Source organism: Balaenoptera acutorostrata, chromosome 14 (genome assembly GCF_949987535.1).
Source record: "Balaenoptera acutorostrata chromosome 14, mBalAcu1.1, whole genome shotgun sequence".
Classification (NCBI taxonomy): Eukaryota; Metazoa; Chordata; class Mammalia; order Artiodactyla; family Balaenopteridae; genus Balaenoptera; species Balaenoptera acutorostrata.
In genome coordinates this window covers 14,105,522-14,126,179 of record NC_080077.1, presented here as the reverse complement: position 1 = coordinate 14,126,179, position 20,658 = coordinate 14,105,522, and the positions used below count along the sequence as shown (strand labels likewise).

Here is a 20,658-nt window from a genome sequence, read left to right as displayed (position 1 = left end):
AATAAATAACTCTTTATTTTAAAAGGGAAAAGACCAAGTTAAAAAAATTTTTTTAAATAATAATTACACTATCAAAAATGACGTTAATTTGCATAGCTGTAATAGAAACACAGGTTAGTAATCGGTGTTAGGAATGCGAAGAACAGGAGAGAGGAAGAAAAAACAATATACACAGGCTGCATCCAAAATACTCTTAAATACTCTTGACAGTCGAGGGCCATACATAATTCAGGGATCTTCTTGGAGGTAAGCCTGGCAGTGCAAATTCTTATGCTCAGTCTACAACAATTTGGGAATGGAAAACTCATCTCATTGATGGCAAAGATGTGTTTCTTTGGCTTTCTATGCTAATAAAGCAGCTGTGGAAACATGGCTTGAGGCCCTACTTTGATGAAATAAACAGCCCTTCATTAATTTATAAGTGATACAAATACGATCTTAGCCTGTCATGAAGATGTGTTCTTAGTGATTTCAGTCTATAAATAGTCACTCTTCTGATTCACAATTTTGTTACTGAAATAATTTTAAAACAAAAAGTGCAAGTCTAGTAATTATTTCAGCGTTGTCTAAACCCTGTCTGACAACCCCACTGAATTCTTCAATTTTTTAGTCATTAACAATAACTAAATGAATTATCATGAAGTCACAGCAACATAAATAGAAAATACAGTCTTATAGTTTCTCTCTATTTTTAAGAACTCTTGCTCAAGACTAAACATGATAATATAAAAGTTAAATTACTATTACTTTCCCTGTTTTATATAGATATTTGATTGTTCAAAACCTGTATAACGTTTACTCTCACATTCCAAGTGTGTGCTCTTCCATCTCTGTGTATAATTTTCAGCTCCTTTCATAAGCACAGAATAACCAGGGAGTTACCTGTGCATTTAGGATCAGGTAGATGAGGAAGTCACTGAGGCCCATGGAAAACAAAGAGGTTGTTGAAGAACAAAGTTGTCGGCGCGCGGGGGCGCGCGCGCGTGTGCGGGAGGGGGCGGGTGGGGAAGGATCGCCAGCGAGATCCCAAGGCGAGGCTCGCGCGCCCGCCCCCGCCCTGGCCCCCAGCTCCCACCCGGTCGGCCCGGCTCAGCCATGATCAAGGCGATCCTAATCTTTAACAACCACGGGAAGCCGCGGCTCTCCAAGTTCTACCAACCCTACAGTGAAGATACACAACAGCAAATCATCAGGGAGACATTCCATTTGGTATCTAAGAGAGATGAAAATGTTTGTAATTTCCTAGAAGGAGGATTATTAATTGGAGGATCTGACAACAAACTGATTTATAGACATTATGCAACATTATATTTTGTCTTCTGTGTGGATTCTTCAGAAAGTGAACTTGGCATTTTAGATCTAATTCAAGTATTTGTGGAAACATTAGACAAGTGTTTTGAAAACGTCTGTGAACTGGATTTAATTTTCCATGTAGACAAGGTTCACAATATTCTTGCAGAAATGGTGATGGGGGGAATGGTATTGGAGACCAACATGAATGAGATTGTTACACAAATTGATGCACAAAATAAACTGGAGAAATCTGAGGCTGGCTTAGCGGGAGCTCCAGCCCGTGCTGTATCAGCTGTAAAGAATATGAATCTTCCTGAGATCCCAAGAAATATTAACATTGGTGACATCAGTATAAAAGTGCCAAACCTGCCCTCTTTTAAATAAAAAATTTAAAAGGCCACTCCCAGGTAAAATCCGGGGGAAAAGTCATCTAAGTTTACCATGCAGTTGTGTACCAAAAATAGAGGAGGAGAGTCTTAACTTTTGCTCTTGGATTTAAGTCAAGGTACTGTATAGAAGTTATGTAAAATCAGTGTGGAAGTTCATTGTTGCTTTTGTTGCTCAGTGATTTTTGAAGAAATTGAGTAGTTACAGTGTGATTTTTTTCTTTATTTTATAAACTGCATTCCTATGGCCACCTAAGGCATGCCTCTATGTATTGGCTACTACAGTATTTTGAAAAGTGTTTGGGACATTTCTTTAAATTATGTATAACCTAAAATGTTGGTGTTTTATATGGATCACAAATACAACATTCCTTAATTCTTTCTGTTATTTGTCAGAATTGTTATTTAAAGAACGAAGTATGTATTGCATGAAAACATTATGACCTTTTTCTCTTAGTTTAAATAAACTCCAAGGTAACTGGACTTCTAAAGCACCGTTCTGTTTGCCTGGTATCTACTTTAGCAATAAATTTTTTAAGACCCTCGGACTCAAAGAAGTAAATAAAAGTATATTTTATCACTGTTAAAAAAAAAAAAAAAAAAAAAAAAAAAAAAAGAACAAAGTTGTCAACTTGAACCTTTTGGGGATGCCCAGCCTTAGCATCTCTAGGAGCTGGGCTCACTGAGGCCATCTTGAATCTCTAGTGTCTCCTCACAGCACAAGGAACGGTGCTGGGTCCTTCTCTTCCTTCACCTCAAACAAATTTGGGATGGGCAGTGTGTTTCACCTGCTCCCACCAGAAAGTCAGACTCACAGACTCTAGTAACTGTTCCTCCAATCAGAGGCAACTGAAAGGATGAGATCCATTTCCTCCTACAAATTCATAGAGCTGTCTCGGAAGGTTCAGTCCCCAGTATCAAGGAAAGAAATCTTTCCTGTGTTGCCCACATCAATGAAAAGGAAAAAAACCCAACTCCTCCCCACAGCGGTATGGAGACTGTCAGCAGGTAAATGGTTACCCAGGACCCTCTCCCTGATCAGGCCCCGATCTGGAGGGATTTGTGTGAGACCTCTCTGCCCAGTCTCAGGAAGGGATGAACAAGGTGATTTTCAGCCCTGTGGTTGGAAAACTAGGAGAAGGGAAGGAAGGGTCTGGCTCAGAAATCAAATTACTTCTTTAATCTGTTTCTTAATCTGGACTTTTGGGACCCATGTAGGAATACAGAGATTTTTTTCAATTGACAATTCATCTCAGCTGCCTAGTTGCAATAAATTTAACCAGCAAACTTTACCTTACAATGTGTTCAGTTCTGAGATTCCTCTTAACCCAATATACCTAATGCAAAGGCTGTTTTCTTGTCTTCTGAGATTGCTTAAGAATGGGAAACAAAGTACCCATTAATAGTCTTGCTTTTTTTTTTTTTAAACATCTTTATTGGAGTATAATTGCTTTACAATGGTGTGTTAGTTTCTGCTTTACAACAAAGTGAATCAGTTATACATATACATATGTCCCCATATCTCTTCCCTCTTGCGTCTCCCTCCCTCCCACCCTCCCTATCCCACCCCTCTAGGTGGTCACAAAGCACCGAGCTGATCTCCCTGTGCTATGCGGCTGCATCCCACCAGCTATCTATTTTACATTTGGTAGTGTATCTACGTCCATGCCACTCTCTCACTTTGTCACATCTCACCCCTCCCCCTCCCCATATCCTCAAGTCCATTCTCTAGTAGGTCTGTGTCTTTATTCCCGTCTTGCCCCAGGTTCTTCATGACCTTTTTTTTTTTTCTTTCTTAGATTCCATATATATGTGCTACCATATGCTAGTCTTGCTTTTTACACAACGGCCTTGTCCATGAACTCTAGTTTAGACAGCACATCAGAAAGGAAAATCAAAAGAAGAAAGGAAAACTCACTGCGCAGAAACAAGAAAGCTCTGAGATTCCTTAGAAAATGAAGTGTATATGTGTGCGTGCATGAATCCTGCAGCATCCCAGAAATTAGAGCCACACACCTACAGTCCTTCAACGACATTTCATAAGAGCTACAGGATGAAGGGGAAATCTATATATTTAATTTTTACATGTATATACCTTTTTATCCTAACAAGAGAAGAAAGCACGCATGTTCCCTTCTTATGAAAAACAGTGTGATTTCACTTATTTGCAAAATTTGGGACTGTGACGTGCCCACAGGAGGGAAGAAGGGAAACAGTTCTTAGAAACACAACTAATTAAATCTGTATTTGTGTTGGACCAATTACTATGACAGAGGGGCATTATCTCTGGTTAAGAGAATATCAGCATTTTAGTTTCTTAAATAATTTAAAAAGGAAAACATAACATGTGACTCTACTTACTTTTAAATTTGTTTCCTGCTTACTTGCTGTGTACAACTAACTTGTTATTTTTAATGGATTTTTTAAAAAATTTAAGGCTAGTTTGTGCATCATCACAAATTTTTCACAATGCCCTTGTGAAGAGATTATCATATTTGTAGGTACAATGACAAAACTCTTCTCAGCAACTTCCTGAATAAGGCAGGGAGGGGGAAGGAGGGTATCTTCAAAATCACAATCTTGGACTGGCTTTTTGCCTCAGGCATCTGAGAAGGCAAACAGAAATTGTATTTTTAAAAATAAAATGTCTACATCCTTAGTGACATTCCTTAAAGTGTCTGAATAATATTTCCATTGTCCTTACAATACTAAGCATTTTGCTGTAATAGGCATGACAATCAAGGTAATTTTTACTACAATCTACATACAATGAAATTTCTAGAAACCAAAGTATGTTCGTATTTTTGCCAATTTTGTCAACTGGTGATCTGTTCGTCTCATTTCCCTGGTTAAAGGTGAGGTCCATTAATTACATGTATCCAAAATGCACAACCATCTACCTAGCTGTTAGAACAATTCAGTTCAGTCGTAGTTCGGTCACAGATGACCTGCTTCTTGTAAAACTGCTCATTTCACATGTCTTACAGGAGAAATTACACAGGAACGGCTTCAAAGCAAACAAACAGAATAAGGGGACTCCTAGAATAACAGAATTCTAGAATTAGAGCACTGTGTACGGGTTAGCTCACGTCTGCGACCTGCCCAATGTCACAAAACCAGTTAGCCACAGAGAGTCAGAAAGGGTGCTCATCATTGCTCAATACCCCAAAGCTCTTTCCTCTACAGTTGGAAAGATGAACTGAAGGAAAAGTCTTTCCCTAAGGACAGCTCACTTACTGCCAGGGGTTGAAGAGTTCACTGAAAAGGGAAGAGAGCAGAGATAAAGAGAATCAATTAATGTAATGCCAAAAACTATAAAATAAAACTGATTCCGTGAATTTTGCTCTTTGTTGTTTTGTGTTAAATGGGTTTTGTGTGTTGGTGTGTCTTCCTAGTCATTTGGCTTCCTAGAGTATGCAGGGAAAGTTCACCAGTGAAACATATCTCAGCCACAAATTCTGAAGCAGGGAGAAGTCTTTGGTCTAATAAACATTTCAGGAATGCAAACACCTAACGGGAAGGGTAGGTCTTCTTGTCATTCACTCCTCATCATCAGTTGCTCTAATTAGACAACACCTTGCTCAGTTGCCTCTGGTAATGAGAAATAAAGAAAGGAATACTTTCTAAGGGTGAGTTAGAGGTGGTTTAGGAAACTATACTAGAGAGAAAGGATGAAAAAGTAGGTTGGATTCCATTTCTCACAATTCTCCTTCCCTCCAATAGCCCCGAACTACCATTCTCCAATTTTGAATATGGAAATAAATGTTCAGGAAGCTTTTAGAAAGCTCATCCTCAAAAAATGTTAAGCATGTAACCTTGGGACTTTCATAAATAATAACTTTTCTGTATGAATTTGCTGAGGATTTCCCTATAAAAGTGCATTACCCTAGTACTCTAATACATATGTTTGAGAATCAGGTCAATCATTTTTTTAAAAAACGGACTAAGATTAACAAACTAATTGTGATAATAGCACCTGCCTATCCTAAAATAACATTTATCCCAGAAGGCTGAGTTCTATGACTAAGAAACAGAACGGGTTCATTTTCAAACACAGCAGACTCTCACTGAAGCTCTGTATCACCTGTTGGAACCACAGAATATATTTTAAATTTACAAAAAAAAAAAAGAGAAGAAAAAGGTAAAACTTTAACGATATTCATCCAAGCTCCAAGTCATCTCTTCACCAATTACAGCTTCTCAATAAGAAATGACAAGAAGGCCCAGATGCAAGAATCTCCTGATTCCGACCTGTGAAAGTGGACACTGACACCAGTTTGCAATTACAACTTGAGCCGCAGAATAGAGGAAAAATGAAGAAGAGAGACAATATCTACTATGTTGAGATATAGATATAGATATAGATATAGATATAGATATATAATATTTTTATATATCACATATCATAGCTATATACATCATCTATATCATATATATATATACTTATATATTTGCACATGACTTTGGAGAGTGTCTAAGAAATGGGTCAACACCTTTGTAAGGCAAAGGTGTCCCCAAGCTCAACCCTGCTTGAGAACCTCTCAGACAAGCCTTAGACACACTCCTCATGCGACTCTTACCCAAACGAAGTTTAAAACCCAGTGCTTTAGGGGCTTCCCTGGTGGCGCACTGGTTAAGAATCTGCCTGCCAATGCAGGGGACACGGGTTCAAGTCCTGGTCCAGGAAGATCCCACATGCCGCGGAGCAACTAAGCCCATGCACCGGGCTCAGCTACTGAGCCTGCGCTCTAGAACCCGTGAGCCACAACTACTGAGCCCACGTGCCACAACTACTGAAGCCTGCATGCCTAGAGCCCGTGCTCCACAACAAGAGACGCCACCACAATGAGAAGCCCGCGCACCGCGATGAACAGTAGCCCCTGCTCGCCGCAACTAGAGAAAGCCTGTGCGCAGCAACAAAGACCCAACACAGCCAAAAATAAAATAAATAAATTTATTTTTTTTAAAAACCCAGTGCTTTAGATCCTTAAAATATATGTATGATAATGCCATTATGTTAATTGCCAATAACAGTCAAGAGAGCAGTGATATTGCATCTCAATATAGATCAGTCATCATCTAAGATGTCTCTCCATTTTTAGACTGCAATGTCATAGGAATAAACATGTTCTTCGGAGTCAGAACAACCTAGGTTTCCTACCACTTACTAGCTGTGTGACCTTGAGCAAGTTTCTTAACCTATCTGGGTGCTAGTTTCCTTACCACTAAAATGGGGAAAGTAGTAGCAGCTACCTCACAGGGTTGCTGGGGAGTTAAACGGTCAACACCTGTGTAAAATATACAGCAAAGGGCCTGGAAGATAATGAGTACTTAATCTATGGTAAACTTTATTAATATTATTATTACTCTCCATCTGAGCAACTTGATGTGAATATAAACTCTTTAAAAATACCCAGTTTAAACAAAGTTTCTCTTATAACTCCTGCAGCATTATCAGTAATGTTCTGGGAAACGACTCTTGCATAATCCACCAAATAAGAACAAAGTGGACCTTGACTAATCGGCAAACATGCCCGTGCATGTCTTTCTGGTAGCCAATCAGTCAGCTATTTAATTGTTCCTACTGTGGTTTCTTTTTCTTTCCTTCTTTCTTTTTTTTTTTTTAATATGTACCAACCCGTCTTTCTCTACTAATGTTAAATCTAATCCACATTAGCTGTTTGCTGTGTGCAGTTTTTGGTATATATTCACATTATGTAGCTTTAGGGTATATCCAAAATAAGTAAAAATTGTTATGCATAAGAGGATGTTCAGGTGGTCCAGAGGAGGCAACATGTTAGGGTGCCACAGCTCACAGCACAGACACAGAATAACTGATTAGTAGGTATTTTTTGGCAGAACTATTAGCACATACTCGGGTTTTGATTTTTGAGTTCTGTTATGCACAGGACAACTTTCTCATATAGTTATATGATGTTATTTTTTGTTTGTTTCAATCAGTTCCTAAGAGTACATTATACGCTAGATTCTTGATGACTAATCCTTTGCAACTTGGTGCGTTCACGTCTCTACACCTAGTCATTTTTCCATCAAAATAATTTCTAAGGTATACATTCCTAAATTTGTCAGAGGTAAGTAACTAAAGAATCACTACTACGCAGTGGTGGCTCTCCCCAAAAGACACAGGTATTTCCAAGTGACACGATGACACACAGACCAAAGGGCTTTCAAAACCTTGATAAGATACTTTGGGTCACAGCCAGTATAAAAATAGATGGCCATATTCTTGACCTTCCTATTGAAATGAGCTAGAGGAAGTATGGAAATTATCTTACACTCTCCCAAAGCGGACTGTCAAAAATCAGTGGAAAAATCCGGCTTTGTCTCTGGGTTTCCCCAAATCTAATTCCTATTTAGTCCAATAATAGTAAAGATGAGTAGATAACCCTCAAAGCAAGCAGAGGAAATGGAGATACAATTTGACTTAATAATTGAGCATTCGCAAAAGATCTACGGAAAACAGACTGTGAGCAAAGCAAATATGTTTTATACTAACCTTTTTATACAAGAAGGGCTTTTTAAAAACAAATTGAGGAATACATAAAATGCCAGCTTTCAATTGTCAATCCTAATCTTTCATACATTAAAAAGGGATTTTCTTGTCTTTTCTTTAAATGAAATCAAGCTTTGGCTAGGAAGGCTATTCACAATCATGGGGGATAATGAGATGCTTTTTATTTTTTACCAAGAATAAAACCTGTTGCGGGCTTCCCTGGTGGCGCAGTGGTTGGGAATCCGCCTGCCAATGCAGCAGACACGGGTTCGAGCCCTGGTCCGGGAAGATCCCACATGCAGCAGAGCAACTAAGTCCGTGAGCCACAACTACTGAGCCTGCGCTCTAGAGCCCGCGAGCCACAACTACTGAAGTCCGCACACCTAGAGCCCGTGCTCCGCAATAAGAGAAGCCACCGCAATGAGAAGACCGTGCACCACAACAAAAGTAGCCCCTGCTCGCTGCAACTAGAGAAAGCCCGCAGGCAGCAATGAAGACCCAACACAGCCAAAAATAAATTAATTAATTAAATAAATTAAAACAAAACAAAACCTGTTGCAAGTTCAATAACCGGAAGGATTTTATTAGGAGCTATACTGAATGTCAAGCCTCAGAAAAGTCACATAGCTGAGCTAGAGCCCATGACTGCAGGCAGAAATATGGACACAACTATCACACACTTTGCAAAAGGCTGGGTATACTGCTGCTGATAAAGAAAACCTATCAAGATCCATGAAAACAACGGACATGGTTGTGATATTTTAGATCAAAGCCATTTTCTAACACTGAAATATTTCAGATCATTATAATTTTTCAGACCAGCTTTGGACTGCAGAGCTCTGTTCACTGGTATCACATCTCCCAGTGATACCACTGAATGGAGCTCTTCACTGAGTGTTTTGTTTTTCTTTAGCTTTGCAAGCAATATGGCAAAAAATACATATAATTTACTTTTTAAAAATACTTTACAGTATCTTACCTACTTAGAAGACGACTAATAGGCCTCACTTAGAAAGTAAATGCCAGAAACAAGCAGTTCTTCGAACAGCCCCACATCTTTACTTACTGCATTTTCCTTCCCTGAATATGCTAACTATAATGTGACACAGGGCTGGTGTGGGTGTGGGTGTATGTGTGTGTCCGTGTAGGCTTGTGTATTTGTAAAGTGTCATCCTTTCTATTAAATATACAAATCTAGACAGCAGAATCAGTTCCTTCCTATTATCAGCAGCAAAACCAGAGCAAAGTTTTTTTTCTTTTGTTAAACTCATGAGATGTAAAATCATATTCTTCAATTCCAATGTTCTGACTTTGATTTCAAGTTTCCCTACTTTGGAGGTTTTGGGGCTGGCTAGCCCTGTGAAGTCTATCGTCTTGCTTTCCTATTAACTTTCAAAATTAAGAATTTTGACCTCTAAGAACTATGTATATATCTCTTCTATAATATTTATATATTATTCATAAAATAATATTTTTTGTCACTGTCACTTCACTACTTATTTCATGAACAGTTTTAAACAGTAAGAGCCACATTTTATTTCTAGTTTATCCACTTAAAAACCTCTTAAGTCTTTAGAAATGGATATTACTTAATATTCTGATTTGTTTCAGAAGAGATTTGACTTCCCATGCCTAACACCGAGAAATGTAAATCTACAAGTATAATGATGCTTCACCTGCCGCTTCTCACTAAATAGGCTTCACTGGTTTAAAGTTAGTAACATAAGAATGTTTCCTTTTTCCATCATTTTGTGGAGGATTGCATTTTCTGAAAAAGACAACAGTATTTCTGTTCCTCCCTGCTCTTCCAGAACCTTGCTACTATTACCCCACGAGGAGGTAAAGGCTACTTTTCTTCCCCTCGAAATTGGGAGAGCTTTGGCGACCTGCTGTGACAAGGAGGGTGTATCAGGAGTGATGCCCTGTGACTTCTGAGTCTGGGTCTTAGAGGCAAAAAGGCTTTTCCCTGGTTGTCTCTCTCTCTCTCTCTCTCTCTCAGTCACCTGCCCCGGGAACCCAGCCCCTATGTTTACAGGATGATCAGGCCACATGGACAAGCCACAGGCAGGTGCTCCAGCTAAAGTCTCAGCCAAGAGCCAATCAGCTGCCAGATGTGGTAAGAGAGCTGTGCGATGGTTGCAGCCTCCAGGGTTCAGGTCTTCTGGCTGAGGCCCCAGACACTGTGGAGCAGAGACAAGCCATCTCTCTGGAAGCCTGTCTAGATTCCTGATCTACAAAGTGCTTGAGCATAATGTTTTCTGCTGTGAGGTTTCTGTAGCTCGTTACAGAGCCATCGGTAACCAGGATGTCCGTGCACGCAGCGTTAAGCATGTGCGGGAAGGTTATCCAGCCCTTAATGTGGGGCATCCACCAACACCTGTAATGTCAATGTTCCTTGGCTTTTCTTGTTTTTAATACATCTTTATTGGAGTATAACTGCTTCACAATGCTGTGTTAGTGTCTGTTGTATATAACAAAGAGAATCAGCTATATGCATACGTATATCCCCATAGCCCCTCCCTCTTGAGCCTCCCTCCCACCCTCCCTATCCCACCCCTCTAGGTGCAAAACACTTAAATAATTTGTCACTTTCTTCATTTACTAGTTTTTCTTCACATGGTAAATGCTACTAAAATCTACCCTCGCAGGTCTAGTCACAGTGGAAGTATTTGAGAAGCTGTCCAAGAAGGTCTCAGGAGCCACTGATGTGTGAACCCAGGGGTGCAAAGAACTGCTTGCCCGAGACTGTCCCCCACGTGGCCCTCACAAGGAACTGAATTCCTGGCCAACTCCAGGCTGAAGGACCTATGGCCTGCGGGCTAGCACTTTCCTGCGCCGTCTGCTGGGCCAGGGGCAGAGGGGGGGCTTCTCCAGGAGCCACCAGGGCCCCCAGTGCCCCCAGCCGACTGAACTCCCAGCCGGTCCTCCGAGAGAGAGGCCAGATCACTACAGGCGTCTCTGAGCCTGCAAGGAATGCTGCCACTCCACAAATATTCCACAAAACTTCTTTAGTGCCTGCTGCATCCTAAGAGGATCCAGCAGCAACTTCAGGGCAGGAAATGACCATACAAATACATGGGTACAGTGTGGTGGGTCCCACCGCTGAGCTAAGCCTCTCCTGGCCCCAATTCTCCACCTCAATCACCATTTTTTTTAACATCTTTATTGGAGTATACTACTTTACAATGGTGTGCTTTCATTCCGTTTATCCTCAGACTAATCCCATTCAATTTTTAGTTCAAACACCTCCTAACTCTCCCTTGATATTTCTTAAAGGGTACAGTGTCCACCAGCCTAAGAATCATCCAGGGCCCTTGTTCTCACATCCTTCCTTGTATTAATAACATCAATATTTACCTATTTTTCCTCATAGCTAGCCCCCCTCACTCCATAAAAGTGCTTAAAGAGCTTTGTGTTTGTGTGTGTGTGTGTGTGTGTGTGTGTAGACACACATATACATTGTGTTAAATTTAAAAAGAAAGACCAAATTTATAATTTATGACGGTCCTGAACAGCTGCAAATATGAAGTTATCTCAGCAGGAAATTCAGAAGGAAATCATGTTATATCACCTTGTGATAATTTATTCTAATAATGTCTGGTTTCAAAAGGCTTTTAAAATGTAAATGGCTATCTTGATTCGCAAATAATACAGCACAAAATATAATTTAAAGCTGCAAGTGGTCTCATAAGAAACTGGTTTTTATTTATTAATTTCTAGAAAATTATACTTCTTTTCTTGACAAATAAATGATGACTCATAATATATATACTTATTAATAGCCCCAAACACAAAGGTTATACTTTCTTTTTAGCATAATTGTGTTTATATCAGTTCCTTGCACTTCAAACACTACTGGCCACTTACATTGTGGCCTTTGCAACATTTGCTGATATTCATAATTCTGCAATGAAAATGTATTTCATTGTTTCTAAATACTTCGTGGAAGGGTGGAATCATTCAATATTTTAAATTGGTTTTTTTGTCAGATCATTATATCTAGCATTTGTTTGGTTATAAATATGGACAAAATCATGGAGTGCTATTAGAATTAAATGAGTACTTTTATCAGAGTAGAGGGCTTTTGAAGTGTTACAAATCTAATTCTACATTTGTAATTATTTTATTGATAACAATAAATAAGCTGCTGTCTAGTAATATATTTACCAAACTAAAACCTATTTTGCACTAAAAGGGAATACATTAAAATATATTATAAATTAGCTGTACTCAGATTCTAAATAGTGACCCTTATTAAAGAACCAGAGTGAGCCAGAGCTTTCAGTACACCTTGGCCTCATGGTCGCATCTTAAAATCAAGGAAGCTTAGAGGGGAGGGGCCTGTAGGACCATTATAATCAATATTCTCTTTCTCATACCCCTCAACCCATAGTTGCAGGCTTTGCATCAACAGCTCTACCATTACTAGTTGAATGGCCTTGAGCAAGTTACCTCACTGCTGTTAAGTCTCCATTGCCTTATTTCTAAAATGAGGATAATAATAGTGTCCACCAGCTTCCTAAGGTTATTGCGAGGATTGTGTAGAATAATATGAAATCTATAAGTGTTATCTATTTTATTACCACAATCCCAACATGCAGTCTTAAACTCTTTATCAGAAAAATTAGAGAAACAGAGAACTCCCTACCTCCAGAGACTGGGAAACAGGGCATATTTGTTTTTACAAGTTCCAGAAATTCCCCTGCCTCAAATCCCCACTGTCAGCCTCCAACCCCACCAAAGCTTCCAGTGACACAGTAGAGCCTTTCAGTCTATTATCTGTGATTCATGCCCTCTTACAGAGGATGGTGGTTATTGAAATCTGCATGTTTCTTGGAGGAGAGCACTAGGCCTTATTTGTCATCTGTTCCTCTGCATGACTGAATTTATTAGGTCCTTTTCCGAGAGCAGATGTGGGTGGATTAGACCGTGTAAGAGCCCTGGGGCAGAGAGTGCAGAAGTAGGGATGGATTGGAGATCAGGTGTCATCAAAAACATATTTCCACTACCCAACATTGCCTTGAAAATAGACATAACCACATAACGAAGGAGAAAAACAGAAAACATATTCCATGGGGAGGGGGTGCGGGCAGTGATAAAAAAATACATAATGTCTTATCTTTCTCAGTAATTAGATTCTAAAGCAAGGCAAAACCCAAGAGTTTTCCAGCTGAGCGCTTGATAGCTTGTTAGGTTGAACCACATGAAACTGCTAATTTTGTGGGTCTAAAACAGTCAAGCGAAGGCAATTTCATAACTTGACATACTTAGCTTGTGCTGGTCACCTCATATGAAAATTGCATATCTTTAAGCCTAGAATCATCCTCAGGGAGATGAGATGCCCGCACTAAGAGGTAAGTGGATGCTGAGACTACCTGAGGGAAACGCAGGCCCTGGACTCCCATCTCACTCATCTCAGAGCCCCTCCAGAGCCAGGGGAAAAACTGGCAGAATCACCAGTACCACCTGGATCAATGTCTATTCTCTTTCTCCCAACCCTTTCAGGTTCGATGGATGACGTTGAATTTAAATTTATTTATTTATTTTTGGCTGTGTTGGGTCTTCGTTTCTGTGCGAGGGCTTTCTCCAGTTGCGGCAAGCGGGGGCCACTCTTCATCGCGGTGCGCGGGCCTCTCACTATCGCGGCCTCTCTTGTTGCAGAGCACAGGCTCCAGACGCGCAGGCTCAGTAGTTGTGGCTCACGGGCCTAGTTGCTCCGCGGCATGTGGGATCTTCCCACACCAGGGCTCGAACCCGTGTCCCCTGCATTGGCAGGCAGATTCTCAACCACTGCGCCACCAGGGAAGCCCGATGACGTTGAATTTATTGCACTTAAGTGCTCCTGTAATGCAATAGCTAACGTTTATTGAACATACTAATTTGTGTTCTGGGCACTTGACATGGATAAACATTTAATCCTCATGACAAATCAAGAAGTCTATCCTTTTCATGATACCCATGAGCAAACAGAGGTAGAGAGAAGTTAAATAACTCCAAGGTTGCACAACTAAGTAGCAGTGGAGAGAGTCACATTCCAGCAGGATGACCACAGAGCCTGCATTCTTAACCATGACCCTGTGTTGTCCCCCTAATATTAGGGAGATAGGGAAGGCTGGAGGAAAAGTACAGATGCATGGCTTGTACATCTTGAGGGAATACAGAACTTCTGGGACAAAGTAACAATGGTATATTGGTATACTCTAAGGACCGATTCTACTTATTTCATCTTCCTGTTAAGCTTCTCCCACCCACAATAAGAACTTGATCTTCAAAGATCGATACAAAGTATCCATCTAAGTAAGCTGCCTATTTTCTACCGATTTAGTTACTTTGTATTTCATTAAAACCTTTCCCCAGGAACTTGAGGGGAATATCTATCCCTACATTTTTGTCAACCACTGGGGTACTGTTTATAATTCTTTCCCTTCTAGTTCCTCCTGGGGTATAAACCAAAATGTAATAGAGCTAGATAATTCATGAAGGCTTTTGTAAAACATAAACACATGTTAGTATGGATGTATGGCTCCATCTATATATTTTTTTAACATCTTTATTGGAGTATAATTGCTTTACAATGGTGTGTTAGTTTCTGCTTTATAACAAAGTAAGTCAGCTACACATACATATATGTTCCCATATCTCTTCCCTCTTGCATCTCCCTCCCTCCCGCCCTCCCTATTCCACACCTCTAGGTGGTCACAAAGCACAGAGCTGATCTCCCTGTGCTATGCGGTTGCTTCCCACCAGCTATCTATTTCACGTTTGGTAGTGTATATATGTCCATGCCACTCTCTCTCTTTGTCACATCTTACCCTTCCCCCTCCCCATATCCTCAAGTCTGTAGGTCTGTAGGACCTCTAGTAGGTCTGTGTCTTTATTCCTGTCTTGCCACTAGGTTCTTCACGACCTTTTTTTTTTTCCCTTAGATTCCACATATATGTGTTAGCATACTGTATTTGTTTTTCTCTTTCTGACTTACTTCACTCTGTATGACAGATGCTAACTCCATCCACCTCACTACAAATAACTCCGTTTCGTTTCTTTTTATGGCTGAGTAATATTCCATTGTATATATGTGCCACATCTTCTTTATCCATTCATCCGATGATGGACACTTAGGTTGCTTCCATGTCCTGGCTATTGTAAATAGAGCTGCAATGAACATTCTGGTACATGACTCTTTTTGAATGATGGTTTTCTCAGGGTATATGCCCAGTAGTGGGATTGCTGGGTCGTATGGTAGTTCTATTTTTAGTTTTTTAAGGAACCTCCATACTGTTCTCCATAGTGGCTGTATCAATTTACATTCCCACCAACAGTGCAAGAGGGTTCCCTTTTCTCCACACCCTCTCCAGCATTTACTGTTTCTAGATTTTTTGATGATGGCCATTCTGACCGGTGTGAGATGATATCTCACTGTAGTTTTGATTTGCATTTCTCTAATGATGTTGAGCATTCTTTCATGTGTTTGTTGGCCATCTGTATATCTTCTTTGGAGAAATGTCTATTTAGGTCTTCTGTCCATTTTTGGATTGGGTTGTTTGTTTTTTTGTTATTGTGACTCCATCTATATTATCTCCACGACCGAAACCACAACTTTGTTTTCACCCTATGATGCAAAATGATCTTCGTCTTAAACATGGAGATTGTATTATTGATGGTGTGTGGCCAAGGCTAAGGCTTGTAGACTTGATCACAACAGTCACACTTTAAGTAACTGCTGTGGAGTAAGCATAGGTTTGGAATAGAAAGTTACTGGAGGTAGATAAAAAGAAGTAGTTTTACTTATTCCACAACAAGCAAAGACTCAGCTTCTACCTTTGTACCAATCTAGGGGGTCAAAAATTCATATGAAAATAACTGCATTCTAGTCCCATTGGAATAAAAAAATGAAATTCACAAGCTAAATAATTCCCTCAGTGCTTCCCATTAGTTTAAAAGTTTGGAAAGACCTCTGTACAGGAGCTGTATGAACAAGAACCCCGAGCAGCTGGTAAGCACTGCTCAGAGAAACAGTCAGGGGCTCATCTGTGAAACAACCCAGGAAACATGGAAGTGTCATTTCAAAATGAGAGAATTTAGCCACCTCAAACGACATACTACACATCGTCACTGAAAATCGCAACACAAAGACAACCGGATGCCTATAAATGTAGTTTTGACAATAATGAACCAGGGTAGTCAGCAGTCAAGCTGGGAAAAGCCATGTGAACATGAAACAAAGACAAGATGTCAGTACTCCACTGTGTCTCAAAATTAAAATCAGTGTTTTTAGAAAAATTAGGAATAGAGAGGAATGAGAAAAAAATGAATACTAAGAGGAAAACTAAATTAAGAAAACTGGACTCAGCACAGACCACTAAAACGTTCAGTTAGAATAAAAAGCTGCCTTTTGTGTAGATTTTCCACAAGAAAACAGAGACTGATCAAAGGTACACGGGAACGCCAACATAAGAAAGTGTTGACCTAATTATTTTCTTAGTGGAAAGTATAAATCTAAAACCCCACAGATAATGTAAAAATGGTAGTTAATACAGTAAAATCGTATAATGGCCACAGAATGTATAACTGACATACAGAAGTATGATTTAAATAAAAACGTCCTATTAAAAATGTCATGCAAAAAATGCACATGCATTGTAGAATGTATAGAGAAAAATTATAAGGAAAAACAATTACTTATATGATCTTACCCAGAGACTATAAAGCTATATTCTTCCAAACACCTTTTCTGTGTGAATTTGTGTGATGGAGTTCTACGCACATAGGTACAGGAGAGCATGATTGCCTAAGGGTTCTGAACATAAGCTCTAAAGCCAGACCGCCTGGCTTCAAATCCTGGCTAAACTGGGAACACATTAATAAAAGCCTTCTTTGGGGTTGCTTTAGGGTTGTCGTGAGTTTTAAATAAGATAAACCCATATGAAGCACTTACAACAGTTTCACATAAGTTTCAATAAAAATAGTGTGAGAGAGAGAAGGAAAATGAGACCACAGATAAAATCATATTGTACTCTAACTTTTTCTACTTAATTTATCTTGATGTCAATAAATATTAACAGATTCTTGGTTATCCTTACATTTTTAATATAATGTTTAATATAATAATGTAATATTTATATATGCTCACACCCTCTTACATATGCAGAGTACTTCTGGGATGAAAGTGTTACATATGCTTCTGCATCTTCACATTACACCAATACAAATCTTCCTCATTTTTAAAACGGATGCATAATATTTCATCATATGGATACACTTTACTATTTATAAGGAACTCCCTATAGGGAAAATTAGAATGTTTATATTTTTATAAATATATATATATATATAAATACACATATATATGGATGTTTATATATGTATAAATTAGGATATGGATATATGTATAGCCAAAAATGCTGCAATCAACAATTTTGTAATACAGCTTTGCCTACAAGTGCATGTACAATACATCCAAGGGATAAAATCCTAGAAACAAAATTGCTGACTGCATGTTTATACGCATCTTTACTTGGATGCCTAAATGCAGATGTTTTCTTATGTCCTTTGTCCATTTTCTACTGGCTGATTTTCTTGTACTGATTTATAAAGACCTTTGTGATTACAAAATTATATAACTTTTGTTATATATCTGACATATTCTTCTCCCATCTTTTCATTTGCTTTTTGTATAGTTACACACTTTGTTATGCAGATATTATTACATACTCAAATGTACAAATCAATCCCTTTTTGGTTCTGAGTTTTTGATAAGAAAGGATTTCCCCAGGACTAGATTATAAAAGAAAAAATTAAACCTCTATAATATCTTTTAATTATGTGGTTTCATGTTTTAAAATGTGAGTTAAACCATGTGAAGTTGCCAGGAATCAAGTGATGTTAGCCTACAAAATGTCAGTTTCAAACAAATGTATTTAAACCTTTGGTCTACTTGAAATTGTGTGTGTGTCTGCGTGTGTGTCTGCGTGTGTGTGTGTGTGTGTGTGTGTGTGCACCCGCGCTTGTGCATGCATGAGGTGTGAAGACATGAGGAAATAAGTCAACTGGTTCCCTCCCTGTTCCCCATGGTCATCCAATTGTCTCCAAATGATTTAATGAATATCGATCTCTTACATATATGAGCCTATTTTGGACTATATATTCTGCTCCAGGATATATCTGTCTAAATGACTGTGGTTGTTAAATATATTTCAATATCTGGTAGAACTAGTCTTCCCTCATGACTCGATTCTTTCTCAAATTTTTTTCTGGATATTAATATAATGTGTATTTTTAAACAAATATCATTTTGATTAATTCAAATTTTTAAAAAATTATTGCTAATATCTTTCTGGAGAGTGCAATTTGGGGTTAATTTAAGAAGATCTGACATCTTTACAGTTGAGTTTTCCTGTCCAAGAAAGGGTATATATTTAATTTAGTCAAATTCTCTTTTACATATTCCTCAAAAGGGTGTTCAAATTTTTCCTTATACAATTCTTCCATATTTAAAACCTACTGCCTACTGAATTCTGTTACTGTTTTTAACAGTTTCCAATTGCCTTTGTGTTTTCCAGTCATCCATTCATATTAATGCAACGTATGATGTTTGCCATAACAATTCAAATATTTATCTTTTTTAATTCTTGTTTGATTGAATTGGCTGGTATGTGACTGCTGACTAAAACTTATTAGGCCGGATGCTGGCTATACACACACTACGAAGATATTTTAAAAATCAGAATTAAGTGCCAATTTTGTATAACTTATTTTGAATTTGGATGAGTATTTCGTTTTTCTTCTTTGAGTTATTACTAAAATGAATTATATTAATAACATTCATAATACTGAATCATCCCTAAATTCCTACAGAAACCCCATTTGATGGCATATTATTATTTCAATAAACAGCTAAGCTCTAGTTATTATAGGTCAAAGAGAATAAAAGTATCTTTATGGTTTTTTCTTTAACCTGATTCTCTGATGTGCTTCAGTGAAGAAACAGGTCTGAATAAGAATGTTCTCCTCATCTACAATGGCTTGCCATGCTCAGTCAGGGAATCTTTGTAAAGAATTATTTCAGGACCATGATGCTTCCTTTTTGAGAGGCCCATGCCTTGCTTGAGCTCTGAATAAGTGTGTGTTGGTTCTCAACATCCTTCTCAATGATCCAAATGTCACTATTATTCGGCAGACATTTTTTTTGGCGGGGGTGGGGGGGAGTTGGGGGTTGGATTTTGACAATTTTCAAGTTTACTAAAGTTAAATTTTTTTCCATTATTTTTACATTCTTTTTTGTTGCTTTTGATAAGTCTCAGGGAGAGATATAAAATAAAAAATATCCTTCCTCACAATCTTTTACCAGAACACCTATTATTCTAAAGGCTGTCCAGTGTTCCAATGAACAGCTGTATTTAATTAGATATTTAGGTTGTTCCAAATTTTCACTGTGATAGATATCATTGAAAAGAAGGAGCATTTCAAAAGACCAGGATCAGAGAAAATCCAGTTCAGTTACACCAAATAATTACTTGCGGAAAAGTAGAGGATGCCTGTAGAATAATGAAAAGGGTGCCAACTAGTGCTACTTTTAAGGGGTAAGCTACTCAGGCAGAAAGGAGCATAAAGGGGACAATCTCTTGGGCAAGTTCCTCTTACTTAATATCGTCTCTTTTTTTTCCTTCCCACATCCTCTCTCATACAGGCAATATTGCTGTGAGAGATTAGAATGCCTCTCTCACTCGATGTGTAAGGTGCTAAGATACCAGGGTTCCATTAGTAACCACAGAAATGTTTTTTAGGTCAGACTTATTGTCTGGAAGAAATTCATTTTATGCCACATGGAGCTCAACTACCTTAAATTGTGATTATAAGGATATTACATCAACTTAAGAGTCAGGTGGATGGTCACCCTGAATGAAAGAGGCAAACTCCTACCTTGGGTTTGTATGTGCTGTTTTGTTTAGGAATACCGATATCAACATTTTATTGGTCACCTATCTTAAAGACAAATGCCACAGAATTTTTAAAATGTTCCACTTTTCTCCTTTATTTTGAACCTATAGACAACAAATCTATTTGGCTTTCAAGACTCTGTAACTCGAACCACCCATCTACTGCATTAGATACAGATGCCTCAAACCAAACTGAGTGCTAAAGGTAGACAGCAGAGAATCAAACATCAGTGTCAACAACAAAAATCACAGAAACTTCTAAATAACTGCTATGCTGAGGCTCTGTGCTAGGAAATAAAAACAATGAAATGTATGATATGATCTATGCCTCGAAGAGTCTTACACTGTACTGGATTAAACAGATCACTTCCATACAGATGACAATTTACAATGTGTAAAATATGCTAAAATTGAAATGATCTGTGAAATAGTATCACACAGAAAGGCAGGAAGTATTCTACAGGTTCTTTTGTCCGAATTGTTTTATGGCTTCACTCCCTGAGTAGATATAAATTGGACAGACAATAAG

The 20,658-nt window shown here is 38.6% G+C and overlaps 2 protein-coding genes across 15 annotated transcripts in view; one reads left to right on the top strand and one right to left on the bottom strand.

Moving 5' to 3' along the window:
• Positions 1–20,658, bottom strand: part of SYNE1 (spectrin repeat containing nuclear envelope protein 1) — a 463,872-nt gene that overhangs the window by 402,093 nt on the left and 41,121 nt on the right. The gene's annotated exons all lie outside the window — the stretch shown is intronic.
• On the top strand, positions 970–2,173 carry LOC130704716 (AP-3 complex subunit sigma-1). Its single transcript, XM_057527521.1, has one exon. The coding sequence runs from the start codon at positions 1,096–1,098 to the stop codon at positions 1,675–1,677; it is 582 nt and encodes a 193-aa protein (XP_057383504.1). The 5' UTR covers positions 970–1,095; the 3' UTR covers positions 1,678–2,173.

Bases quoted from the DNA above. Each gene is read 5' to 3' on its own strand.
- LOC130704716 (XM_057527521.1), top strand. From the start codon at position 1,096: ATGATCAAGGCGATCCTAATCTTTAACAACCACGGGAAGCCGCGGCTC.